The sequence below is a fragment of the Cherax quadricarinatus genome, unplaced genomic scaffold (assembly GCF_038502225.1).
Source record: "Cherax quadricarinatus isolate ZL_2023a unplaced genomic scaffold, ASM3850222v1 Contig1647, whole genome shotgun sequence".
NCBI lineage: Eukaryota > Metazoa > Arthropoda > Malacostraca > Decapoda > Parastacidae > Cherax > Cherax quadricarinatus.
Window position 1 is genome coordinate 40001 of NW_027196673.1, and position 17820 is coordinate 57820.

At 40.4% G+C, this 17820-nt stretch overlaps 1 protein-coding gene across 1 annotated transcript in view; it reads right to left on the minus strand.

Moving 5' to 3' along the window:
• LOC128702148 (poly [ADP-ribose] polymerase-like) overlaps nt 1-14213 on the minus strand; it is a 37734-nt gene extending 23521 nt beyond the window's left edge. Inside the window, exons 1-2 of the mRNA XM_070081090.1 lie at nt 14057-14213; nt 30-171 (exon numbers count right to left, since the gene is read on the minus strand). Coding sequence (XP_069937191.1) covers nt 30-171; nt 14057-14170 — 256 coding nt within the window. The 5' untranslated portion in view covers nt 14171-14213. The remainder of the gene's footprint in view (nt 1-29; nt 172-14056) is intronic.
• Between the last annotated feature and the right edge of the window lie 3607 nt (nt 14214-17820).

Consider the following 17820-nt stretch of genomic DNA (forward strand, 5'->3'; position numbering starts at 1 on the left):
AGATACTATGACCATATTACTATACATACCAATTTTTTTTCTTATCTTCTCTTGATCTTCCCAGCGAAGACTATCAAAGTCTGCAATGTCAGCTACAGTCCGGGGACGTTGTTTTCCAAAAAAGCACATTTGATGGTACCAATGTGGTACCCTTCCATCGAACATTGGAGACTGAAAAAGATTATATTATAATTTTATGGGTTACAATGTAAATCTAATCTGAACAAATAAACAGTTCCTCTATAAGAATGCATTATCATTGACAATACATACATTTGATCATTATTTTTTTTTATCATCACTCTGGCCGATTCCCACCAAGGCAGGGTGGCCCGAAAAAGAAAAACTTTCACCATCATTCACTCCATCACTGTCTTGCCAGAAGGGTGCTTTACACTACAGTTTTTAAACTGCAACATTAACACCCCTCCTTCAGAGTGCAGGCACTGTACTTCCCATCTCCAGGACTCAAGTCTGGCCTGCCGGTTTCCCTGAACCCCTTCATAAATGTTACTTTGCTCACACTCTAACAGCACGTCAAGTATTAAAAACCATTCGTCTCCATTCACTCCTATCAAACACGCTCACGCACGCCTGCTGAAAGTCCAAGCCCCTTGCACACAAAACCTCCTTTACCCCCTCCCTCCAACCTTTCCTAGGCCGACCCCTACCCCGCCTTCCTTCCACTACAGACTGATACACTCTTGACTAATACCCGACTAATATAACACAACTACCCCCTGAAACCTATGAAATTTCATTCAGGCTCAATGTTGAAGCATCAGCTAATAACTTTACCAAAGCAATCAGTAACATTTTCCAACAGAATTTAACAACGATCAAGACATTATAACTCGTGTATCCATGTACAGTGGAACCTCAAAAATCGAACTGCTCCCAACACAACCAATTATGTAAGTGTATTTTTGTAAGTGCTTTTATAAGTGTATTTTTGAGGGTCTGAAATGGACTAATCTAATTTACATTATTCTGATGGGAATAAATTCATTCAGTAAAGGCACTCGAACAGCCTTCTGGACCGAAAAAAGTTCGATATTTGAGGTTCCACTGTACTAAAAAAAAAAAGCCAAGTCTCCGGAATAAACTTTTTTTTATTAGCATCAACAGTTTCCCACCAAGGCAAGGTGACCAGAAAAAGGAGCGGCACTATCATCATCATTCACTCCATCACTGTCTTACCAGAGGTATGCCCATACTACAGTTAAAAAATGGCAACAAATTAACACCTTCATGAGCACAGGCACTGTACTTCCCACCTCCAGGACTCAAGTCCAGCTCACCAGTCCCTGAATCCTTCCATATATGCTACTATGCTCATACTCGAACAGCACATAAAAATAAAAAATTTGCGTCCACTCACTATCTAACATGCTCACACATGTTTGATTAAAGTTTAAATCCTTGCACACAAAACCTCCTTTACCCCATCCCATCTTGTTGCAACATTCACTACTCATGCTTCACATCCATATAAGAGCACTGGCACCACTATACTCTCATATATGCATATAAGTGGCTTTGGCATGCTGCTCTTACCTGTATTTTTTGTACCTCTGTTTGTATGCTAAAATTTCTAAATAAATAAAAATAAATAAATAAATATATATTTCCTTCTTTGCTTCCATGGATAATGTTCTTTGTTTCCAGATTCCTTATTGCACCACTCTTTTTTCCCCTTCATCAATTTTATGATTCTGCTCGTCTTTCATACACCCATCTGAATACATCCACTTCCTCCATACTCTCTCCCTCCAATCTGATATCCAATCTTTCATTACCTAAGTTTTTTTTTATCCTCCTCATCACCTTGTGCTTTCCTATGATCACTTTAATTTCCTTCTTTTATATACCCTTCCAAACTCGTTCACCAACCTCTGCAACTTTTCAGAATCTCCCAAAAGCACAGTGTCATCAACAAAAAAGCAATTCCCACTTTTATTAGATTCTTTCTCAATCCCACACCTCTTGCCAACACCCAAATACAGTGGACCCTCGTTTTTCCTAAGCATCGGAAGTTGGAATTGTCGAAAATCGTGACATTTTTTCATCAAAACATTGACTCACAAATCGTCCTTTGATTTGCAAATAGTCATTCATCCCAAACACATACACACGGCCCCAAGTGGCCCCACACTCCATTCCCAGCCAGTGTGCCACTGTTTATCAGTAAGTGAGGATGATCCCATGCATTCATACGATACATTTCGTAATAATCCATTTGTTAGTGCTTGCAACTGCTAAATAAGCCACTGTGGCTCCAAAGAAAGCTCCTAGTGCCAGGTCTTTGGTAAAGAAAGTGAGAAATACAATAGAATTCAAGAAAGACATCATTGAAAAATATGAAAGTGGAATGCATGTGGCAGAACTTGCCAGGCTATATGGGAAATCCCATACAACAATCGCTTCCATCATGGCCAAGAAAAAGGAAATCAAGAAAGCTGTTGTTGCATAAGGGGTAATTATGCTCGCAAAAATGAGATCGCAAGTACTCGAAGATGTTGAGAAGTTATTGTTGGTGTGCATCAACGAGAAACAATTATCAGGAGATAGTGTTATGCAGTCGATAATTTGTGAATAGGCAAGGCAGGTTGCATGCCGATCTTGTAAAGAAAATGCCTGCAACAAGTGGTGATGTTAGTGAATTTAAGGCCAGCAAAGGCTGGTTTGAGAGATTTAAGAAGTTTAGTGGCATACACAGTGTGATAAGGCATCGTGAGGCTGCCGGTTCTGACAATATGCAGCTGAAAAATATGAGTGAATTCAAGGGGTACATAGAGGTTGACGAATTCAAACCCCAACAAGTGTTCAATTGTGAGGAAACAGGCCTCTTTTGGAAGAAAATGCCAAGGAGGACCTACATTACGCAGGAGGAAAAGGTGCTACCAGGACAAGCCTATGAAAGACAGGCTTACTCTTTTGTTCTGTAGTAATGCTAGTGGGGATTTCAAAGTGAAGCCTTTACTAGTGTACCACTGAAACTCCCAGTGTGTTCAAGAAAAACAGTGTTGCCAAGAGTAAACTGTGTGATGTGGAAGGCTAACAGTAAGGCATGGGTCACCAGGGAAATTTTCCTTGATTGGTTCAATGAAGTGTTTGGCCCCAGTATGAAGAAATACCTCCTGGAAAATAAATTGGAAATCAAGTGCCTCCTGGTAATGGACAATGCTCCTGCTCATCCTCCAGACCTGGATGACCAAATTGTGGAGGAGTTTCGTTTCATCACAGTGAAGTTCTTGCCCCCTAATACCACTCCTCTTAACCAGCCCATGGACCAGCAGATCATTTCAAACTTCAAAAAACTTTACACCAAAGCAATGTTTCCAAGGTGCTTTGATGTGACCTCAGACACTCAACTGACCCTAAGAGAATTTTGGAAAGATCACTTCAGTATCCTCCATTGCATCAACCTTATAGGTAAGGCTTGGAAGTGACTTCCAGGACTTTGAACTCTGCTTGGAGAATATTGCCAGTGTGGAATCTATTGTGACACTGGAGAATTCCATGGGGTTGGATATGAGTAGTGAGGATGTGGAAGAGTTGGTGGAGCATCACAATGAAGAGCTAACCACTGAAGAGCTGCAAGAGTGGTGACCTGTACTTAACTCAGTGGTGACCTGTACTTAATTCTGTGAAGAAGTGTCTTGTGTGCTCCCCGTGGACTGAACCAAGATGCCCTCCATCAAGCAACTTTACCAGCAACTTAAGGAAGAATTGAGGGTAGCGAAGATGGAGATACGGCGATTGACCGAGGAAAACAAGAGGATTTGTAGTAGTCCTCCTGTTTCGAGTCCTCAGGTCAAGAAGGGATCGTGGTCAGTGGCTGGACAGCAGGGGACGACGAAGTTGACAATCAAGAAGACGAATGGAAAGCCAGAAACGATGAAGAAGAAAGAGACTGCTGTGGAAACTCCTGTGGAAACCTCCAACGCATTCTCGGTGCTACCCGACGAATGAGAGTCGACTACTGGGATCGTCACGACGAACGACAACAAGGAAGGTAAGAATATTGTTGTTGTTAGGGATAGCCAGGTTAGATACATGGATAGGGCATTCTGCTTGAAGGACAGGAGTAGGAGACAGAGGGTTTGCTTTCCTGGGGCTGGGATGGAGGACATTGTTAGCCGGCTTGACAACATCATGAACGGTAATGGGATCAATCCTATTATTTGCCTCAGTGCTGGAGGCAATGATGTAGGCAAGCGTAGAAGTGAGGATTTAGTTAGAAAGTTCAGGACAGCTATAGACATAATTAGGAAGAAGGGGGGGGCGCCCTGTTATATGTGGCATTTTGCCAAGAAGAGGTGTTGGTAATGAATGGTTGTCCAGAGCAATTGGTATTAATTGTTGGCTGGATAAACACTGTAAGGATAATGCAGTACCATTCATTGACAACTGGGACAACTTCTATGGCCGAAATGACATGTATGCCAGGGATGGGGTTCACTTATCCAGGGCAGGTGTGGGTTTTCTTGCTAACTCAGTTGAGGGGGTTGTTAGGACTTTAAACTAGGATTAGTTAGAGGTAGGGGTTTAGAAATGATAAATAATGAGTATGGATATATTGACTTATGCTCTGATATTAAGAATCTTAATAGTAACTGTCATGGAGTAACTCTGGGTAATGATAATTTCAGAAATTGTGTAAAAACAAAGATGAATAGGAAAAATGTGCAGAAGAAAAAACATATGATGGTATTTTATGCTAACAGTCGAAGTGCAAGAAATAAAATTAATGAACTACGTTTGGTAGCATGTGCTGGGAACTTTGATATCATTGCATTAACTGAAACGTGGTATGATTTAAAGAGTCGGGATATGACTGCTGAGTGTAATATTCAGGGATTTAAGTTGTTCAATGTGGATAGATGTAATGGGAAGGGGGGGAGGAGTTGCATTGTATGTTCGAGAAAATATTAATTGTTGCCTAAAAATAGGTATAAAAATAGATGGAGCAGTAACAGAGTCTGTTTGGGTAGAGTTCGTGGAGGGTCAAGAAAAACTAATTCTAGGTGTAATATACCGACCTCCAGGCTTGAATCACGATAGAGGGAGACTTCTTTGGGACGAAATTGTTAGGGCTTCTGGACACAGTAACATAGTCATAGTAGGGGACTTTAACTTTAGTCAAATTGACTGGAATTCTTTGACAGGTAATCTAGAGTCCAGTGACTTTATGGAAACAGTTCAGGACTATTTTCTGAAACAGAGCGTAACTGAGCCTACCAGGGGTAATAATTTGCTAGACCTAGTCTTGTCAAATAAGGAAACACTCGTGAATAATCTGGAGATCACTGAAGAGCTTGGCGCAAGTGATCACAATTCCATCACTTTTAGTATTAATTGGGAATGCAAGAATGATGATAATACAGTAAAAATCCCTGATTTTCGTTCTGCCGATTATAATGGACTTAGGGAACATCTGTCTAATCTTGCTTGGGGTTATCTAGCTAATGATTTTATTGACGATAATCAAACTTATGAATATGAAGGGATCTGCTTTTATGATTGTTTTCTTAATAATGTACACAGTGCCCAGAGTATATACATTCCCCAGAGAGAAATTAGGTTTAATAATAACGATCCCAAGTGGGTTAACAGGAGGCTAAAACATCTATTAGGGGAGAAAAGGGGAATTTATAGGCGCATCAGAAGAGGAGAGGTTAACCTTACTGACCAATATGTTCAGCTTAAAAGAGAAGTGAAAAAGGCGATTAGAAAGGCTAAACATGACTATGAAATTAGAGTTGCTAATGAATCAAAGACTAATCCAAAGGGGTTCTTTCAAGTGTATAGGACGAAGGTGAAGGAAAAAGTAGGACCTCTGAAAACTGGGAATGGACAGCTGACGGATAATGAACTGGAAATGAGTTCCTTATTTAATGACTATTTTTTGTCAGTTTTTACACAGGAAGATGTAAATGAGATTCCAGTAATTAACAATTATTTAGTTCCTGATGAATTTAAGTTAACTAATATTACTGTCACGAGGGACATGGTTATTAAACAGATAGACAAACTGAAACAAAATAAGTCCCTGGGACCCGATGAGTTGTTTTCCAGGGTACTTAAGGAATGCAAGATGGAGCTTAGTCAGCCATTAACGAGTGTATTAAATGCGTCCATCCTTACCGGTGTTGTGCCAGAGTTGTGGAAGAGGGCTAATGTGGTTCCTATATTCAAATCAGGGGATAAGTCCAGTCCTTCAAATTACCGTCCAATAAGCCTGACATCTATAGTGGGCAAGTTATTAGAATCAATTATAGCTGACATTATCAGAAGTCACCTTGAAGAGCATAACTTGATAAATGAATCTCAGCATGGATTCACGAGAGGTCGTTCCTGCCTGACAAACTTACTGACGTTCTTCAATAGAACATTTGAGGCAGTTGACAGTGATAAGGAATATGATACTGTTTATTTGGATTTTAGTAAAGCCTTCGATAGAGTACCTCACAAGAGACTCTTAAGAAAAGTGGCAGCTCATGGTATAGGAGGTAAAGTTCTAGCATGGATTGAGGCATGGCTTACCAATAGAAAGCAGAGAGTTACCATTAATGGAGTGAAATCTGAATGGGGATTAGTCACTAGTGGCGTTCCACAAGGATCAGTTTTAGGCCCTCTCTTGTTCATAATTTACATTAATGACCTTGATGAAGGGATTACGAGTGACACGAGTAAATTTGCTGATGATACAAAGATAGGCCATATAATTCACTCTGAGGAGGATATCAATGAACTCCAGGACGATTTGGACAAATTAATGTCTTGGTCTGAAAAATGGCAGATGAAGTTCAATGTGGATAAGTGTAAGGTACTTGCCCTTGGTAATGAAAATAACCCTCGAAGCTATAATCTAGGTGAAGTAGAGCTTGATCATACAGAATGTGAAAAAGACTTGGGAGTCATGGTAAGCAGAAATCTAAAGCCAAGACAGCAGTGCCTTAGTGTGCACAACAAGGCCAACAGATTACTTGGATTTATCTCAAGAAGTGTAAGTAGCAGAAGTCCAGAAGTTATTTTGCAGCTCTATACATCACTAGTGAGGCCTCATTTAGATTATGCTGCTCAGTTTTGGTCCCCTTACTACAGGATGGATATAGACTCATTAGAGAACATACAGAGAAGAATGACTAAAATGATTTACTGTGTAAGGAACCTCCCGTATGAAGATACTCAGTCTTAAATCTCCATTCTCTGGAGAGGTGTAGAATGAGGGGAGATATCATTGAAGTGTATAAGTGGATGACGGGCATAAACAAGGGAGATATTAATAACGTACTCAGGGTGTCGAACCAGGTAAGAACCAGGAATAATGGATTTAAGTTGGATAAATTTAGATTTAGAAAAGGACATAGGTAAGTACTGGTTTTCTAACAGAGTTGTAGATGCGTGGAACAGTCTTCCCAGTGGGGTGATAGAGGCTGGGACCTTGGGTAGCTTTAAGAAGAGACTGGACAAATATATGAGTGGGAGGGGCTGGGTTTGATTGGTGTCATTGGGTACGGGAGTTATTTCTAGGGAAGTTTTAGGTAGTAGTCGTTTTGATAAGGACCTGCCTCGCATGGGCCAGTAGGCCTTCTGCAGTGTTCCTCCATTCTTATGTTCTTATGTTAAGAGCTTCATCTGGAACAGCAACAGACCACAGCTCAGGAAATTGCTTCAGAGGAGGAGGGAGAGAGATGAAAGAAGGTGCCTTCTTCAGAGATTTGTGCAATGTGGAGTAGGATGATTTGTGGAGGAACATCACCCTGACAAAGCTCTTGCAAGCCGTGTCGGCAACATGTAGAATGACAATGTCTTGTCCCATTTTAGGGAAATTTTAACCGTTTCAGGGTCGCCAGGCCCTCTCAGAGACTTGTTCTCAGGGTCGCCAAAATTAAAAAAAAAAAAAAAATCTTATGAAAAGATTGTTTTTTTTTTCTAAATATTATAGGCTAAAAAAATTTTTTACCATCAATACTTACCGAGATATGGAGGCGTGAAGTTGACAGAAAATGCCCCCTATATGGTAACATCGCCGACTGCCGTCACCCGGTATTACTTTTTCTTTTTTAGGTACTATTTTCTATTATTTTTTAATTTTTTTTTCCAAGTAACTTTTATGGCCTGTGAGACCAATATGAGCACTTATATAATTTTTTCTCTTTATTTACTGCACAATAACTGCACAAACACTGTTGTCCTTATATTGTTTATAATTCTTTTTTACAATATAAAAAGTTGTTTATTACTATTTTTCTATATTTTATATACACATATACAGTCACAGGGAAAGTTTCTAGAAGTTCTGCAGCCTGCGGAAGTCTTTGAAACATGGTGTCATGCACAGTGGCGTTTTACACTCCTCACACATAAAACAAGTGTCTGCGTTGTTGTGGGCATTTTTTGTATGTGCACAGACGTAACACCTCTTCTGAGCCTTTTTCTTGAAAGCAGTAGCCGGCAGTTTTACTAGGAAGTGATCACCATGCTTCAGATGAGCAGGTAGTTGTTGATAATTTAGTGGGCGGTCTATTGCAGTTGTTGTTCCTTGGTACTTGAATACTATTTGTCTGATGACAGACAAACAGAATTTGCCATATGGTGATTTGTTTCTGGTCCTCATACATATTATAAGCATTGAGCATGGAAATGTCCAGAAGATGGAAAAAGAGTTATGCACCACTTACAACTCTTGCGAACACAATCAGCAAACCCAATCTGCATGTCACATTTGTCCACCGAGCGCATATTGAGGGTGTAATCAATCACAGCTGCAGGTTTTAGAATGGGTTCATTGCTTTCTCTATGCTGCCTGCCAGTGTCTGCCATTTCATTAGGGTGAAGTGATGACAACAGTGTGACATCTTGTTTATCATGCCACCGAAATGCCATGATGTCACTGGCAGCAAACGCCTGCACCTCACCTCTACGAGTGCCAGCATCAAACCTGGGCATATGTTTACGATTTGCACGCACTGTGCCACACATATCTGTCATGTTCACTCGCAAAAAATCACTGAGTGAGGGGGCTTGTGTACCAGTTATCAGTAGATAATATATGCTCCTTACCAAGGTATGGTTCTATCACTGTTCTAACATCACCAGAGATGTCCAATAACTTCCTGGTATTTTGCAATGTATAACTTACAGTGTACACAATAATATCCAATACCAGACCACTGTAACAATCACAAAGCACAAACAACTTTATACCAAAGCGTTTCCTCTTGCTTGGTATGTACTGCTTGAAAGAAAGTCTTCTTTTGAACAGAATCAAAGACTCATCAATTACAAGCTTCCTGAAGGGATAAAAATACATATTGAATTTCTCTTTCAGATACACAAACACATTCCTAATCTTAAATAACCTGTCGTTTCTGTCAGGCCTGGTTTTGTCTGAGAAGTGAAGCATACGTAACAGTAGCACAAATCAATTCACTCCCATTTTATCACTGAAACCTGGGGTTGCAACCAGGCGGTCTGTTGACCAGTATGATTTCACACTGTGCTTATACACATGTGGCATAAGCATTATTGTGGCAAAGAAAAGATACATCTCAGCCACGGTTGTCTCCTTCCACTGGTGTAGACGTGAGTTTGGTGAAAGTATTGTGTTTGCCATGGTGTACTCGTAGTATCTGTTGCTTTCCCTGACAATAATTTCCATCAGGGGTTCGTCAAAGAATAACTCGAAACATTCCAGTTCATTGGCATTGCTTCCCAGTGTACAACATGGCCGTATTCCATTTTGGCTTTCATCAAACTGGTGGGGATTTGGAACAAAATTGACAGCTTCCTGCCAATCCCAGGAGCAGTCTGCTGGTGAGCACTGGACATTGACAGGTGGTTGTGGAGTTGGTGGTTGTGGAGTTGGTGGTTGTGGAGGTTATGGCTGTGGAAGCTGGTGTGGTGGGTGGGTGGGGGATGGAGGCCTTCGTTGTAGGTCAGCTGAGGCAGCGGCGTGGGTGGCAGCATGGCCCACTGCTGGTGCCTCATGGCCGGCACCACCATGCACATTTTCCATCCCAATTGCAACACTATCATCGTCATTTTCACTGTCTGTTCCTGTTGTACAGCCACGGGATGTACTCCTAGATGTACTCCTTCCCCTTGGAATAGCATATGGCACACTACCAGAGCTCATATATCGTCGTATATACTGACGCTTCACTGGAGAATATTCCACTTCACTATCGCTATTGGAACTGGTTTCAAGAGCTTGTAGTTCATATTCACTATCACTATCATCACCAATGCTCACATCTGAGTCCGGGATTTGGGAAAATAGGAGTTTCCTCTTTGATTCTGGTACAACTGCACGTGAACAAGACGGCCCAGCAGCAGAGGTGGAAGGCTGAGGGTTGTCTGGGTTTTCCTCACTATTACCGATATTATGGTCATTAGTTTTGGTCACAACCTCACCAAAACCTTGAAACTCATCTTCACTGGCACTTCCATCTGTATTAGAACTGTCACTGGGGAACAAAAGTGTCCCAATTCGCCAAGGAGTGAGGAGCTTCTTACCACGAGGCATGATGAACAAGGTCTACTAAAATGGCGTTCCCACAATGCGCCACTGGGTCCCAGGCTTTTTTCTACTGCGAACACCGACCCCACACACCCATTCTCTCACATCTAGGCCTACCAGCCTTTTCCCGCGAGATTTGAAGGCGCTAGAATTTATGCGTACTAGTACGTCAAAAACCCTGGCGCGTAAGCCATACTAGTACGGCCGAAACCCTTAAAGGGTTAAAGAGACGCCAGAAACAGAACTCTTTGGACAGATATTTAGTGCCACAGGTGTGCAGTGACTCTCAAGCTGGTCCTAGTGGCATTAAAAAACAAAGAAGGGAAGTAACCCCAGAAAAGCACTTGGTACCTGAAGTCTCTATGGAAGGGGATTCCCCTTCCAAACAGTAATTAATCCATCCTCTCCCCTCCTCCCATCTTCCATACACTAAAAAGACTCGTCAATAAAAGTAAGTGTCATGCTATTATTGTTTCACTCTTCATGTCTCATTGTTTTCTGTGTATGTACATCTATATTTCATGTAAAAAAATTATTTTGTTTTAATACTTTTGGGAGTCTGGAAGGGATTAATTGGTTTTACATTATTTCTTATGGGGTTAATGGTTTCGCAAATTGTCTATTTCGATATTAGTCACACTCTGGAATGGATTAATTACGAAAAACGAGGGTCCACTGTATTCGCTTCTCTTACAAGCCTTATCTATAAATATATGGAGCAACCATGGTGACATCACACATCCCTGTCTAAGGCCTACTTTTACTGGGAAATAATCTCCCTCTCTCCTACATACTCCAACCCAAGCCTCACTCACCTCATAAAAACTCTTAACTGCTTTCAGTAACCTATCACCTATTCCATAAACTTGCAACATCTGTCACACTGCTCATATGCCTTTTCCAAATCTATAAAAAATGCAATGAAAATCTCTTTACACTTACTTAAATACTGTTCACCTATATGGTTCACTGTACACACACCCCCTACCCTTCTTAAAGCCTCCTTGCTCATCTGCAATCCTGCTCTCCGTCTTACTCTTAATTCTTTCAGTAATAATTACCATACACCTTATCAGGAATACTCAATGGGATACTTATTCTCCTATAATTTTTACACACTCTTTTATCCCCTTTGCCTCTAAAAACTAAGCAGGTCACAAAGACTATCTGGCCCATGGTTAACCAACAGCATCCTTAGATCCACTGACAAAAAGCACAGCTATGAGAAAGAAGCGACTGGATTTAACACTCAAATAACTAGCAAAAAGATACGTAGCATGTTAACATTCACCAAGCTAAAAAAAAATTCCAAACCACTGTACAGTATTATAATAAAAGGTTTAATGAAACAAAAGATACAGTACAAACATGACCTGGAAAACACTCATATACTGGGTTCAATCACATCACTGTATTTATAGTACAGTATATAATACTGACAAGCTGATGAACAAGACACTTGCAACACTTGGATATCTTTATTACCAAAACATTCACTTGCACAGCAGGTTGTTTCAATCGAACACAGAAGTAATTTCAACCACTTCACTGTCCAGACCCTGTAATTAATATTGCTCTCGGTACCTACTTAAAAAAAAAAATTCTTCTCATATGAAATATGATGGAAAGCTTGCAGAATTATGCAGCCATAAAGTCAGCAATCTCGGAGTAATTTATACGCTGGCAGTTTCATTGACCGAGTCCCACTTTAAGCCAATTCTATTTGATCGAATTCTTAGATATTTCACTAGTATGCCCTCCGTTCAATCGACTGAGTGCAAGAAATTACCGATTCAGCTATTACAATAAATCTATAAAGTGCACAGAAGTTGGTAATTTAGTACATTTTAAATAAAATTAAGAAAATACCAATTTAAAAATATGTCCAAAAAACATTTCCCCTATTCAGTAATCACATTCCCAGGCCACTCCTATATTACACTTGCCTTCCATGCTGAATTAATACTCACACAAAAACAATGATTTATTTTATTTCTCAGATAAATTATAATCAGGAATGATTGGTTATGGTTTACAGTGACCCAATAATTGAATCAGACCTATTAAAAAACCCATAAAATGAACTGGAGGGTGTAGGGGGCTTTACCTGTCCTCAGAAAAACCTGCAAAAATCACCAGAGGAATGCAAAGAGATTTGGTCAACCTAGCAGGTGATAGACACAAGAAAGGTGCAGGCGTGAAAGGCCTCGCAGACTGAGAAACTAGCAGGCGAGATGAAGTAGTAGGAAGAGGTACAGAGGTGGGGGGGTTTCAGAGGGTAAAACTTCAAAAGAATTAGAGACTGGGGTAACCCCAGAAGACATGGCACTAGAGGACCTGGTAGGCAGGGGAACCCACCAAGGTTGGAAGTCTCCTAGCTATTCGAGAATAAAGGGACACAAGGAAGATTCCCCTGAAGGCAGAGCCGAGAGACAGCCATAGCATAAGTAAGGCCTTTGCTCTCCTTAACACAACAGACTTTACATTCATTAACCTTTTGACTGTTTTGGTCATATATATGTCTTACGAGCCAGTGTTTCGGACGTATACATACTCAATAATTCTAGCAGCTTCAAATCAAGCAGGAGAAAGCTGGTAGGCCCACGTGAGAGAGAATGGGTCTTTGTGGTCAGTGTGCACCACATGAAAAAAAATCCTGCAGCACGCAGTGCATGAGGAAAAAAAACTGACCGTTTTTTTGGATTAAAACGCCGAGTTGGAGGTGTATTTTCATGTAGTATTTATCGTTGTATTCTCGTTTTCATGGTCTCATGAATAGTTTGAATTATTAAATTCATGTGAAGCACTAAACCCATAGGGGGTCACATACAGCTCCTAGGAGGTATTCAAGTTTGATCCAAGGAAAGGGAGCAAATGTCCAACTCCTCGGATCAAGACCCCCCTCACCAGCATCAAAGAACCCCCTTTGAGGTGGGACGATAGATTGAAATATTTTTTTTTTTTTTGCAAGTACATTGTGTAAATTCAACCTAAGATAACCCAATGAGGTCAAACAATACTATTTATTCCCATTGGCTTTTTTTGCGCTTAACAATATTTTATTACATGTAAAACTACATTTTGTATACTGCAGAAAGAAATAAAATTTGCTTAACAAAATATTAAGCGCATGGGTCAGTGTCTGGGGTATGGCAGGCAATCAGGGTTGATCCGAGGAAGAAGACACCTCCAATTCACGGTATTGTGCCTTTTTTTGTTATTTATAAAAAGTTTTATTATAACAACAACACCCACCGTCCCATTATTTTCAACACCTGATTAAAAACAATGCATCATAGAACACCCATACCAAATAATTTGCATTCTACGGACAAGATATTAATGTTAGGCGGCAATTAAATGTTAAGAAACGCTTCCAGACGATGGTAAAAATAAAAATATAAAGCGAGGTCTTCCAGCAGTCCCTTTAACAGCACTTTGGCGGGAATGATGGACGCTCATCTCTAACACACTCTCCCTCGCTAACTACAAACTACCATGATGTAAAAGTTACGCTGCCATCACCTGCACCATCACGGCGAGTCGCAGCGTAGCTTTCTCTATCTTTTCCTTGCATGTTCTGCAAGCAGCACGAGAACTTTTAGCATACTCGGCGCGGTAAGGTAGTTCGTCCGCCATGGCTGCTTGTGTGTGTCAGGGAGGCCGAGTGTAACCTTCTTGTAACATTTATACTCCAACAACTACACGAGGGTAGTTCAAGCTGCCTGTTACATGTATACCTGCAGGAAATAATATTTTAATCCATTAAATGGATAATAAAGTTAATAGCGTATGTACACTGAAGCACCCACTGACTGGGTGGATTTATTTACTTAGTGCTGCGTATTACATTACATTCTCTCTTTATTGATTTTGGCTCATATATATAATTAAGAAATGTGTTTAGGAAAAGCTTAACAGATAAAAATAAATAAAAATCTTAAAACAAATAGTTTTTATATTTATAATCTTTAGAGGGAGACAGAACCTAAATAAAAAATAATAATAATTATGTGAGGGCGATATTCATGTAATTAATACTCACATACAATAATATAAATTGATTCTATGGTGTTTACTTAAGAAATTTTGTAACTAAATATGCTTTTGAGTTTGTACACTTGCATGGTAGTGTTAAGCATGAACATGGTTTCCATTATAAACATAATATCTCAAGTCGAAGCTACTTTTTTAATCGACATTTTTTAAAACAGCATCAAGAAATCAAGGTTTAACAGAGAAAAAAGTAACAATAAATAAATAAATAAATAAATAAATAGTTCAAGATATCATTAGGCAGGTACTAAGCAGCAACAAACAGGAACATGTTACAACGTGATGCATGTTGCAACAAATTTCAACATCTCATTTGCAACATGAATTCATTCTACAATACTTACGATTCTGGTGAAGAGCTATTAATCCAAGGAAACAGAGCTACCCTCTGCATTAATCAAATCTGATGACCCCCCCCCCACACACACATCCATGCAAACTATTTTGTACCACAAAGAAATAAAAAATTGTATTTACATGTATTTCCCAGGCGCTGGGGCATGGTGGGCAACTACAATAACCACTGAGCTTTACACAAATAACCTGAGCTTCATAGACTCGGGACACCCACCATCCTAATCCATCTATCATTCTGCTATGCAGAAGCCACATTATCTCAAGCACATACAACAAATTCCAGACGGATGTTAACTACTGCTCGATTTTTGCTTGGGATAAGTAAGTTTATTTAGGTACGGGCACACATAAGTACAATTGTCATACCTAGCCGGGTTCGATTCCCGGCGGGTGGAAACATTTCGACACGTTTCCTTACACCTGTTGTCCTGTTCACCTAGCAGCAAATAGGTACCTGGGTGTTAGTCGACCGGTGTGGGTCGCATCCTGGGGGACAAGATTAAGGACCCCAATGGAAATAAGTTAGACAGTCCTCGATGACGCACTGACTTTCTTGGGTTATCCTGGGTGGCTAACCCTCCGAGGTTAAAAATCCGAACGAAATCTTATCTTATTTTATGTGTAAATTATTACCTAGGTGAGTGGAAGTAGGAGGAGTCACAGTGGAACCATCCACTAGTGTTAAGTAGGTCGTCGTCCAAAGGTTGGACATGTGTTGAAGAATTTCTTGTGTCAAGATACCATGATTTTCTTCTTTGTATTGGACTGATGAAGCCACTATGTGGCGAAACGTTACCTCAATAAAGATTCCTATATGTTGCATAAGTGTCTCATTCTTCAATTTGTCGGTTTTCAAAACCATTTATCACATCTGTTAGATGCTGCAACATCATACAGTATACTACAGTATAAAAGCTACTTCTCCAGCCATATTCTGTACCTTCTTCAAGATTGATGAGCTGAAAATAGGCCGTCCAATTCATTCTAATGAGGACACTAGAGCACTCCAGGATGATTTGAATAGACTGATGCAATGGTCGGAGAAATGGCAGATGCAGTTTAATATAGACAGATGCAAAGTTATAAATGCTGGACAGGAAAATAACCATGCCACATATAAACTAAATAATGTAGATCTTAATACTACTGATTGCGAAAAGGATTTAGGAGTTCTGGTTAGCAGTAATCTAAAACCAAGACAACATTGCATTAGTGTTCGCAATAAAGCTAACAGAATTCTTGGCTTCATATCTGGAAGTATAAATAATAGGAGTCCTCAGGTTGTTCTTCAACTCTATATATCCTTGGTTAGACCTCATTTAGAGTATGCTGCTCAGTTCTGGTCACCGTATTACAGAGTGGATATAAATGCTCTGGAAAACGTACAGAGGAGGATGACAAAGATGATCCCATGTATCAGAAATCTTCCCTATGAGGATAGACTGAGGGCTCTGAATCTGCACTCTCTCGAAAGGCGTAGAATTAGGAAAGATATGATCGAGGTGTATAAATGGAAAACAGGAATAAATAAAGGGGATGTAAATAGCGTGCTGGAAAATTTCCAGACAGGGCTCGCAGCAATGGTTTCAAGTTGGAAAGATTCAGATTCAGGAAGGATACAGGAAAGCACTAGTTTGGTAATAGAGTTGTGGATGAGTGGAACAAACTCCCGAGTACAGTTATTGAGGCAAAAACGTTGTGTAGTTTTAAAAATAGGTTAGATAAACATATGAGTGGGTGTGGGTGGGTGTGAGTTGGACCTGACTAGCTTGTGCTGCTGGGTCTGGTGCCGTGCTCCTTTCTTGAGTGGAGGTGACCAGACTGGGTGGGTCATTGGGCTAATCTGAGGGAGGGGGACATGGACCTGCTCCGCATGGTTCAGTAGGCCTGCTACAGTGTTCCTTCTTTCTTATGTTCTTATTCCAGGTTGAGGGACTGATTACCTCAAACTCCTCTCCTTGCACCATTCTTCTTTCTGTTGGACTGAGGAAGCCACCGTGTGGTGAAACGTTTCCTCAAAGATTCCCATGTGTTGCAGAAGTGTGTCATTCTTCAACTTGTTTGTTTTCAAAAACCAGTTATCACTTCAGTGACGTTACTCTGGAGTTTGTTCCACTCATCCACAACTCTATTACCAAGCCTTTCTATATCTAAATGTTTCAAATTTGAACCCATTGCTGCGAGTCCTGTCTTGGTTAGATATTTTTAGCACTATATTTACATCATCTTCATTCTTACACAAATAACCCGCACATAGGAGTGCGGGTTATCTGTATAAGATAAAGGCCCAGATTTTTTTTAAACAGTTATGTGCCCTTGTGATCTTTCGATACCTACCACAAATAGGTATGAGATTTGCAATAGAGTTAAGATATCTCTCACAGCATGGGTGTGGGGTCCATAATAAAGTTATAAAAGTAAGGACTACAGCATGGGTATGGTGCGTAATAAGGCTAACAAACTGCTACCCACAGCATGGGTAAGGAGAGTATAACTAAGCTATCACACTAGATTCTCAGTGAGCTACTGAAGTTTCCCAACTTGGGCTGAGAGATTGCAAAACATCCAGCATCATGAAATATTGACTAGGGCAGCTGCACGCTGTGTACCCACAATGTAACTTGATACACTAGGGCAGCTGCACGCTGTGTACCCACAATGTAACTTGATACACTAGGGCAGCTGCACGCTGTGTACCCACAATGTAACTTGATACACTAGGGCAGCTGCACACTGTGTACCCACAATGTAACTTGATACACTAGGGTAGCTGCACGCTGTGTACCCACAATGTAACTTGATACACTAGGGCAGCTGCACGCTGTGTACCCACAATGTAACTTGATACACTAGGGTAGCTGCACACTGTGTACCCA